Below are 11,130 nucleotides of genomic sequence, written 5' to 3'. Positions count from 1 at the left end.
GGTCCCAGGGCCTATCTCTTCCTCCGTCTTCTGTCTTCACCGGTTACCAACTCCCCGAGTGCCCGCGCGCATCGCCCTACATAGCCCTCCGCTCCCGAGGGGGCGGAGCCTATGCGGACCGCGATGTGAGCACCCACTCGATGTAACCAATCACCACGCGCTGCCTCACGATCCCTCCTGCCAGCGCGTATCACCACTACACATGTGTCATTCCTTCACATAAAGTTCTGGTCACAAAAGCAAAGTTTTTGGGGAATAATAGACGTTTTCTGCACTTTTGAGGCCTAAAGCAATTAGAAAATAACACTTACTACCCAGGAACAAAAATCGTGTTACATACCGGTCCAGGGCCTCATCCCCTAGGTCAGGGGTCTGCAACCTTTAAGACATAAAGAGCCACTTGGACCCGTTTCCGAAGGAAAAAATAAACTGGGAGCCGCAAAACCATTGCAACATTTAAAACAAATATAACACTGCATATATTGTTTCTTACCTTATTGCTATATATATAGGATCGTGCAGTCAGCTGTCAATCTGAATAAAAAAAGGACTTTTTCACTTAACAATGTAAAATATATTTTTGCAAATTAATAGCTAAATTACCTGGTTAATGGGATTTTTGCTCCTGAACCTCAGTGCACAGTGTCTGCACATCAGGGCTGTAAGACGTCACCTTCATTTTCACACAGGCTTGCAAGCTGTCATCTGTGAGGCGTGATCGATGTTTGTTTTTAATATAGTTCATGTTGGAGAAGACCTGCTCACATACATATGTGGAGCCGAAGATCGACAGGACTCCAAATGCATACTTTTTCATGTTTATATAAGTGTTGGGGATGGCATTCCATGTTTCGAATACAAGTTTGTCCTGTTTGGGAAGGTTTTCAATATCACTCCATTTATGATTCTGAGCCAGAATGGCCTTCTGACGGGCAACATCCTCAAGAGTAGCGGTTAAGCATTTGAACTTGGACACCCATATATCTTTGTCGGCTATATCGGCCAGTTCCATCTCAAGATCAGGTTGACTTACACCTGCAAATGCAGTCATATTCAATAGGGATGGATCGATCGCCAGGGGAGTGACAGGGAAGGATAATGTCGTTTTTTCCTCTCTGAACTCACAGAATCGTTTCCCAAACGAACTTTGCATTGTGGTGATTGCAGACTTGAAATATTCCAAATTTATCGTATCATGACTTTGTTTGAACTCTCTCAAAGAGGGAAAGTGAGACAGTGTACCTCTCTGTAAATCTTTGACAAACACTGTCAACTTGCGCTCGAATGCCAAAACCTCCTCCAGCATGTGCAGGGCTGTGCCTCCTTTCCCCTGAAGGGTTGTATTTAGCGTGTTTAGATGTGCTGTCATGTCTACCATAAAATGTAATTTTTCCAGCCACTCTGGCTGTTCCAGCTCAGCAAAGGTGAGCTCTTTGCTGCCCAGGAAGGTTTTTACTTCTTCCAAACATGTGACAAAGCAACGGCAACGTTATTGCCTGTCACCGGGCGGGCAGTGTGGAGCGGAGCGGCGACCTGTCAGCAGCGGCAACGCCAGAGCAGGTGTCACAGTGCGCCTCCTCCCCTCGCTAGCATCCGCCCCGGAGCCGCGGTCAAGGTTCAAAAGAGCCGCATGCGGCTCCGGAGCCGCAGGTTGCCGACCCCTGCCCTAGGTCGACTCGGCCTCAAATGCAGGTGGTGTGGTGTGTAAATGCGGCACATGGCATAAACGTCGCCACTGTGGGGAGACAAAGGCGGCCGGGCGTGGTGTCGGCCACCACACCCCCTTCGTTGTGCCGTGCCGGCCTTCATCGGTGCAGCTCGCTCACAGCACTTGGGGGCCGTCCATAAATGACGTCACGCACCTGGGGGGGGGGTCAGACATTCGTGACGATGTGTGACGAGGGGGGGGGGGGTTGAGAAATGTGACGTCACGTCAAAATGCGCAACTTTAAATAAATATAGACAACACGTTCTACTTAATTAAATATTTTTTAAATAAATGTTTTCTCCTACAACATCAGAGTGCAGCGGCACATTAAATACGCACTACAATGACAATAGTTCAAAGCGATTTTAAGCATTTTGGGGGGGGGGGCAGAGCTTTGTGACGTCATATTTGAGGGGGGGGGTCTGACTTTTTGTGACGCCGTGTGACGAAGGGGGGGGATCAAAATCGTCACAAATCGCGTGACGTCATTTACGGACGGCCCCTTGCCCCCAGAGTCTGTCACAGGCTGCGGCGCGGGACCTTTGCCTTTGTAGCCAGGGGGGGGGAAGGAGCTTATGTTGATCACGTGCTCGCACAGCGACGCGTGGATTGGGTGAATCCGCGGGTGAGGTCACGCGGGGTCTCGGGGGGAGGGGGGCGTTGCCGTGGTTACCAGAATCTGCGTCTGTGGAGCGTCGGCGGTAAGAGTGGACGGCTGCCTCTGCTGCCTTCTAATATTTAGAATTAAAACAACAACAACGATACTAACAACAACAATAATAGCGACAGGTAGAGTTGATTCCCACTGCATTCGCCTTAATCCAAGCGCTTTGTTTATCCGTGTGTTTTTGGCGTGAAAGGAACGCGAAGGCCGTCCGCGAATTGCGGCATTTAACCCAGGCCCAGCGACGCATTTAGAATCGGAATCTTTTTATTATCATTTACACAGTTTGGTAGCGATCGACTTACAATTGTTGAGGGGAAAGGAAGGCGATGCACTGCAGCAACACGGGCGTCGTCACTCGCCGAGTCGCCCACTAAGAGGCTGAGGTGAGTGCTGAGCACCGATATGGCTCAACGCGCGGTACAATTTGTTGTTGTTGCGCAATCGCCGAACAATTTGTTGACTCGAATTGTTGTTATACTACGAAACACATTGTTAGCATAACCCACCATACTCTTTAATTTTCGATTTGAAGCTTTCGTGACTGCAGGGATTCATATTCTTGGTTCTTTCGGTAAAGTCACGTAGAAGTGAAATAATAAAATAAAAAATAGATTACAAATAAAAATTATCACGACGTTTCGACTGCAACACAAGCAATCATCATCAGGTGTGAAATCCACAGCAATATTTTTTTTTCAAATTTTCTTGCTGTGGTTTTCACACCTGATGATGATTGCTTGTGTTGCAATCGAAACGTCGTGAGCATTTTATTGTTGTATTTGTTATAATTTTATTTTATTATTATTTCCCTTCTACGTGACTTTACCGAAAGAACCAAGAATACGACCATACTCTCTCTGTCCATCGCTGAATCGAGGGCCACTTCCACGCCGCTCAGTCGCAGCAGCAATCAACCCACGTGGACTTTAAAAGGGACGTGGGAGCTCCCCCTCCATCGATTTCACGTGCGCCTCGGAAGAGAACGCGCTCGTTTCTACGTCTGAATATTGTGAAATCGCATCGTACTCTTTGCTTCTTTCGGTAAAGTCACGTAGGTATAAAATAAAATACACAATCGCAACACAAGCGTCACATCATCAGGTGGGAAAGCCCACCTGATGACTGACGCTTGTGTTGCGCCCGAAACGTCGTGATTTATTTTACACCTACGTGACTTTACCGAAAGAACCAAAGAGTATGGATTCCTGCAGTCACGAAAGCTTCAAATCTAGATTAACTCGCATCGTCTTCATCATTGTCTCTCGCGGTCGAGTCGCATCTGAAATACGTTCAGCGCCCCCGTCCCCGCAGCAGAAGCTCACTTCACGTGGACGTCCTCGAGCGCGCGTTCCCCTCCATCCTTTAGCTGCCATTCCGTACCACCCGGCCAGCATCATCATCATCCTTTGTAAACAGCGGCGTGCCCTGCCCAAACACCCACTTTTATTTACATTCAACGTGACATTTTTAACTCGCGTATGTTTTCAAGTTTATCGTGTACGTCCTTTCCTCCCACACCCGATATAGGAAGGTCACCTCCGCCGGTTATCCCTTCACGGTCGATAAAATTCGTAACACTTAGTCGGCAGTAGAGGTCAGTTAATGGAGGCTGATTCCTGCCGTGGGAATGTGAAATTTATCATGAGAGCCGTCAGTGGGAGACCATTCATTGCACCCGACTGAGCAACAGGAGGCATTCTGATTGACCATTTAACCAGGAAGTTTAACTGGGTATTAATATTACTATGTTGCGTTAAACACAATGTGGCGTGGAGGAGCGGATACGCATTGGTTGGCGCACTGGCCTATGCTCCCGACATCTGAGTCGGATTGCAGGTGAAGGCTGATGCCACTAGCGAGTGATATTCGAACCTGGCCTGGCCTCCTATCCCACCACCTCCACGACGAAGTATGGTCAAACAATCCCCCCCATGGCCCTAATACAGCGTAAGGAGGCATTCATTCAGTAGTGGATTGACGAAAAGGTTGTAAGTGTACTATATATAATTATATTGCAGGTATTCCTTTTTTGTTTGAACCTTTATTTCGCGGTCATTTTCGGTTATTTTATTTATTCTCAAAGCGTTTTGTCATTTTGTTTAGCAAGTCACTTATTACAAAGACATCGGTGAATGTGCTTTGGAATTTGTGCATTGAGACCTGTGTTGTGAATGCGTTTCACCCAGTAGGAAAACTATACAAACACAATTTAATGTGAGTTTATAGTGTGCTGCCATTGCATGGTATTTAACATGAACACGTACCCAGGTATGCATCAGTGTCAATAATGTTTTTTTTTGTCAGTGGAATACAGTATATTATGCCAAATATCCCTCTGAAGTGGTAGGAAGCGAGGGCACCTTGAGAAAACCCGGGCATACTGGGGAATACATACTAAAAGATCTGCTACAGATAGGTCTATGACTTATTTGCTATACTGTCATCTCTAGGTTGTCTTGTCGCCATGCAAATGCAGGTGGGTTTTTATGCACCTGATGATCTCTATGTGGTCGACCAACTCTGCTTCCAAATGCAGGATTACACATATCGTCCATCATGGCTACCACACCTGCTTCTTATATCAATGTATAAGTGCAGTACTAGGATAGGAATTACTCAATGATATGACGTGTGTGTAGGCTAAAGGATTTAACTTACTCCACTTTAGAAGCATGCTTTTAGAGTATTTGGCTGCGATACATTTGCACATGATAAGCCACTTCGTTGAGCGATCATGTGTGGTCAGGTCGCTTCTGAAAAATATCTGAGTGGGCCTTACCTGGTAAAATAAATAAATACAACTTAATGGAGATTATTCAGTGCATATATCAAAGCACTAGGCTGTTAAATTTGATCATTGTGCCATAATTTCGGTAGCTGAGGATCAACATATGAAACAGCTGGGTGCACTTGGGCACACCTGGTGTCGCAGATATGTGAACTAGAGCAGACAGCACTGTCTCCCTGCACTGGACTGACTTGACAGCCTGAAAAGAAAAGCACTGTACAGTATTACACGTGTGAGATGCATTGCTTGTCCACGAATATGTGGGAAAGCCGGCTTAATGTTCTCCTAAACTCCCTTGCACTGACCCATATCCTGCCACTGATTCGCTGCCTCATGCCCCCTCCACAAGGATGGCTAATGTACAAATGTCTCCGATCACTGCACAGATGAGATGAGCATTAACTCACTCGTGTAAATGAGTGTTAACAGACTCCATCACCAAAGAGCCGAAGCTGCTTACCTTGCCTGATTTTTTTAAAAATAAAGCAATGGACAGCAGACCAGATGCTGCTGTTGACATAAATTGTGCTGACGTTTAGTGCCCCTGAATGTTGTTTGAGCAGTTAAGTGGCATTTGCTTTCAGGACCACAGTTCTCAGAACAGCGTGGCCAGAGACGCATTTCAATTACATGAGAACTAAGTGCCTCATTTAACCAAGAAAAGTAAATAATTTAAGTATTATTTACGAAAGCAAAACTACCAGTATACTGTATGGGTTTCAGATGTTAAAAATTTGTACTATATTATTTTGAAAGTGGAATACAGTATATTATGCATGTATATTTCTCCATCCAGTTTTTAGAAAATATCTTCACTGTTCACTCCCCTTCTGATACGTATTTTGTTACTTTCCTCACAGCCTCGGTGTAGCTGTTCCATCCTTGTAAATGGTTTTATCATGACTGAAGAGCTTAATAAAGAAGGCAGCAAAGGTGGGCTCAACATACATGTGAGTAATTTTTTTTAATATTGACTGTTAAGAAAAGTAAGTGAGCTTGGGCACAACCCATCGCTAGAAGGAATGATGGATGATGGACTGGATTGACGATGGATTGACGATGGAGTGGCAGCCAAAGGTGGGTGTTCTGCTGAGTTGGATCAATGAGATCCGCTCATGTGGAAGAGCTAAGTAGATTGTTGCATCACAAGACCGTGAGGGATTGCAAGAACTTGGGGTGGCCTTCATTGTGCAGTGGCTTCATAATGGCTGATAATAATTCTCCTGTATTGTTATTGTGCATGTATTTTATTTATGTTTTGATACATAGTGAGTCGAACATGTTTATTGTAATTTTCTCGAAAGCATTTGCTTTTGTTTTCATTGAAGTCAATGCTTTATTCGACATTGCCAATACGGTATATTTTTTTAATATGCGTTCTATTAAAGCTGTATTTTTCGTAAAAATATTTCTCATAATCAATGTAATAAGGTGGTTATGCTGTAGGGCTGCATTTTTCAAAATAAGCTTGCTGATTGTGGGAAAAAGGACTGCCATGCACAAGCAGAGCATTTGACATACCTCACCTATTTTTTTCTTTAAATGCTTCAAGTATAGTGGTTCTCAGCTCTGCTCCCTTAATCATAAGTGCTTTAAGCAGAAGTTGTTTTTGTGCTACTATGTGAAAAAAGCTATGGCCTTTTGCATTTTTTTATTTGTTTTAAGTATTTGCAGAAATGTTTCCATTACTTACACATGGCACTTGATATATATAAAAAAAAATCTGCTCTTTGCCTTATTAGGTACTGTTCATGAGCATATATTATGGTCAGCAAGTAACACAAGAGATAAATTGAAACTATGTTTCCCTCACTTTATGCGGTAGATGCGTTTCAAGAAAAAGGCGCAAAAAGCTAAACCTCACGAGAAAGCTGCCTGCTGAGTAGCACGTACACACAATGATGTCCCACGTCCGACCACATCTGTGGACATCTGTGAGAAAGAGCTTCATAGATCGTCGGATTCTTACAGTCTAAATAAAGGCCATTATAACATGGTTCCAATGGAGATGCGTTACCAACAGCATTTGGTCAGAGCTTGCATAAGATTAACCACCATCTGTCGTAAACACGCGTTCCGCGAGAAGCTACAACTAACCAATGAGCTTACTCGATCGATGGACCACAAATTAATTAATGCAGCGATTAATCCTCAATTAATCGATACTCTAGCGTGGCTGTCGGATCTACTACAAGCCGAATCGATACAATGGACACCTCGATTCTGGTTCCACAAGAGCATATATGTCTACTCTCTTTCATATATGAGCTGAACTGCGAAGGAGTTTCCCTCCAGGACAAAGAGCGTCATAATGTAACAGCATTATAAGAGGCAGCGATATAAGAGGTATGCCTGTAGAGAAGATTTTGGGTATAAATAGGTTTGCCGCATATACGCGAAATCGCACAAACCAAATCCGCATAGAGCGAGGGAAATCTCTATAAATATTAAAACCCAATATCTTTAACCACATCGAGTATTTTTATTTCGCATGCACACACGTATACACAAGATAAAAACATCCCCACCATTCTCCAGTGCTTTCATCATAGGCTGCTGTGTGGACAATTCGGAGCTCCCCTGAGAAATGGCAGCCGTGTTGCCTTTAACGAACATGTCAATTGTTTCTTCCCCGTTTTATTGAATGTGCGATGGTGCCGCATTCACCCTCGTCGTGACGTTTGTGATGCAGATGTCACCCTGCTGCAGCAAAAGCAACCGGACGGGGCCAGGGAGTAGCCAGAACATCCTGGGTACTGGGACAGTATCAATGCCACGCAAGCACCCACGAAAAAATGGCTGGAGCTGGCCACTGCACCTACAGCAGATTACTGCGTGGTTGGCCATCACCTATTTTGTGACTGTCGGCTTTGGAGCTTGCTTCCCCTTAATGCGGAGTCACTGGCAGCCATTGGCCTACATTGTATCCTTTGCAAAGATGAAAGTACGGCAATGTATCTTCACAGCATTTATGGAATTTATATTAGTGGTGTTTAGTATTCTCTTGTAGCCAGACATTTTTGGCAATGACCATTGTCCAGCATGGGGAAGCTTTCTGTTTTAGACTTGGTGTCCAAAATGTGAACCATTTATATATTTAGCAATTAAAATGTAATACTTAATGATGAGCTTTTGTCAGTCTGCAGTGTAATACCTGCTTTCCTGGGTAAATGCAAAGTTGCCATGCTGAACCGTTCTTATAAATAAGAAATATGAAAGGTATGACATTACACGTCTTGAAATGCTGTCGCATTTGGATATGTATATTTCAAAATTGTATTATATCGTTGACATGGTGCAGAATGTGTGTTCATGTTTTTATGAACTAAAATTGCTTGTTATTTTCAAATGGGAAGCTGATGTAGAATTAATCCTACGAGCGTAGAAAATGTGTTTTATCTTGACTTGAAGCTTTCGTGACTACAGGAAGTCATATTCTTGGGTCTTTCGGTAAAGTCACGTAGATAGGTTCCAATAAAATAACATAAAAATGTTTTTTATTAGATAGGTACAAATAAAATAACAAAAACTTTTGTTATTTTTGTTGATTTTATTTGAACCTATCTAAAAAATGTTTATTTTATTTCATTTGAACCTATCTACGTGACTTTACCGAAAGACCCAAGAATATGAATGTGTTTTATATTAACGATTCCCTGTTAATGCAGAGTGTTGCACCTTAACTTGGTCTTCACCCTCAGGTCACATCGTTGGTACTTGCCATTCACGTGCTGATGCATATATTGGCAGTGTCTATTGACCCAGCAGATGATAATGTGCGCAGCAAAATCTTCAGTGAACCAGTGCCAATGTTTGACCGCAGCGTGCGAGCTCACGTTATCGAGAACAACTATTGTGTGCTTTGCAGAACCGAAGTGTGAGTATGGGTGAAATGTCACGAGTTATTTTTTCCCGCAAGCACCATAAATGTAGTCCATGCCAATTTGAAAAGGTCAAATGCATTCTCTGCCTTAATTGTGCATTCATAAAATTGACCTTTGGGTGGCTCCGGGTGCTAGTTACCATGTCAGAACACTGAACCTGCACCATTTAGATCTTTGGATTCAGTTCCAAGCAATATGTGGTAAAACCTGAGTCCTGGAGTGTTGTGAGTTGATGGTCTAAACCCAGTTACCAATGACGACATAAAATACATCAAGTATTTTTTTACATTACAGGTATTTTCCAAATGAAATTTGTAACCAAAAGTAATGATATCCCTGTAAAATACTTGTAATGAAAAAAAATACTTTCGTGTAAATATCCATTCACTGCTACAAACTCCCTCAAAGTAGTGAACGGGATAAGATACATCACCTATAATGGATAGTCAATTGAAGACACCTGAGAAGTAGCTTCATGATATAGTCTTCCACAAGCCATCTTCTTAAATAGGGTGATGCCCTGCTTTCTTCGAGAGCTACACATTAACATATCTTCGTCTCATTACAATGACATCAAAAGCTCAAGTGGAATAACATTGTCATTACAAATAAAACAAACTATAATATTTCCATGTGCTTGATCTTTGATCCACCCATCAATTGGTACAATACAATATTGTGTGATCATGTCTAAATTATCCTGGTTATAATCACAGGGATGGAGACCTTTTCTATCATAGAGGGAGAGTTTACAGTAATTGTGGAGGAATATGATTCTTAGTCTTTGGGAAGCAAACGTGTTTCAAGAGTAGAGCAGCTAAAGTTACCCAGCTAACATTTAGACTCGAGAATCATTACACGTTAAAGGTAATTATCATATATGTTCCAACAACATAACATGAAGATGAAGACATTGACTAAATGTATGAAAAATGAACCAACTGCTAAATCTGTATCATTAGACCTCCTTTGCCAGTACCAAAATATAATAGGGTTTTTCTCCTTTTTTCTGGCAACAAAACTGAAACCTTTTTAGAAGGAATCATGTGTGCATTACCACAATACTTGTAGTCAAAATGCAATATAAAAAACACTGATAATATGTGCATTGTCTTTGAAACTGATTGTCCACACCAGAGACGGCTTTCTTTTGAGCCTCGTCTCAATTGGTGCTAGACCAGTGGACGCCAAAAGGCTTACAGCTCAAAGACAATGCAATGAGACGAGGCTCAAAAGAAAGCTGTCTCTGGTGTGGACCAATCAGTTTCAAGGACAATGCACATATTATCAGTGTTTTTTTAAATTGCATTTTGACCACAAGTATTGTGGTTAATGCACACATGATTCCTTGTAAAAAGGTTTCAGTTTTGTTTCCAGAAAAAGGGGGAAAACCTTTATTATTATGCTAAATCTGTGTAATTGAAACAACTTCTAATGTAATCCATTACAACATTGTAATAGATAATACAGGTTTTGTGGGTTAGATCACGTAAATTTACGGATGATATTGGTTGCGAAAGCCTACATGTTGTTAAACATTTAATGGATTACTTTTATGTTAAAAGTATGTAAAAGTTTGAGACTAGAGGATGATTGGTATGTTTAATAGAGTGAGGAATGGGAGAGGCCCACATCTGTTAGAGTTTACACCCAGAAAAGACATGGAAATTATACATTTAAAATAATCAGGAATGGAGGAAATGGATGTGGAGGAGTAAAATGGTAAAATTATAAACAAATTTTTTTTATTTTGATGGTCATATCCCAGATATTCAATAAATGCAACACCGGAAGCAATAACAGGGTGGTGAGATGCAAGTTGCAATTTAAAATCGTTAAAGCGAGGGCAAAACAAATTGATTACACATTTACAGAGCACGGCCCGTAGGGCTTAAAATGTCTAATGGCCAGCAACAAACAGCACTTTCAAAGTTGTAATGGATTAGAGTGACCTCATTTCTTGAATTAAGCAAAGTTATATGAGCTTGGGAAAATAGAGGATGGGGAGGGTATTTTACAGTCGATCGGTGTGAGGAAAGAAGAAGTAATTATTTTGACCTGCAGTATGGCGGGTTAACACAGT

The 11,130-nt window shown here is 42.3% G+C and overlaps 1 protein-coding gene across 1 annotated transcript in view; it reads left to right on the top strand.

Annotated features, from left to right (window-relative positions):
- The first annotated feature begins 2,363 nt into the window (after positions 1-2,363).
- The window catches only part of LOC144936911 (putative palmitoyltransferase ZDHHC11B), a 28,356-nt gene continuing 19,589 nt past the window's right edge, over positions 2,364-11,130 (top strand). The window contains exons 1-5 of the mRNA XM_078864135.1: positions 2,364-2,497; positions 2,658-2,758; positions 6,024-6,113; positions 7,856-8,086; positions 8,865-9,040. Coding sequence (XP_078720261.1) covers positions 6,063-6,113; positions 7,856-8,086; positions 8,865-9,040 — 458 coding nt within the window. The 5' untranslated portion in view covers positions 2,364-2,497; positions 2,658-2,758; positions 6,024-6,062. The remainder of the gene's footprint in view (positions 2,498-2,657; positions 2,759-6,023; positions 6,114-7,855; positions 8,087-8,864; positions 9,041-11,130) is intronic.

This window comes from Lampetra fluviatilis, chromosome 17 (genome assembly GCF_964198595.1).
Source record: "Lampetra fluviatilis chromosome 17, kcLamFluv1.1, whole genome shotgun sequence".
Taxonomy (NCBI): Eukaryota; Metazoa; Chordata; class Hyperoartia; order Petromyzontiformes; family Petromyzontidae; genus Lampetra; species Lampetra fluviatilis.
The sequence above is the reverse complement of the archived record's forward strand: the minus strand, read 5'-3'. Positions and strand labels throughout refer to the sequence as shown.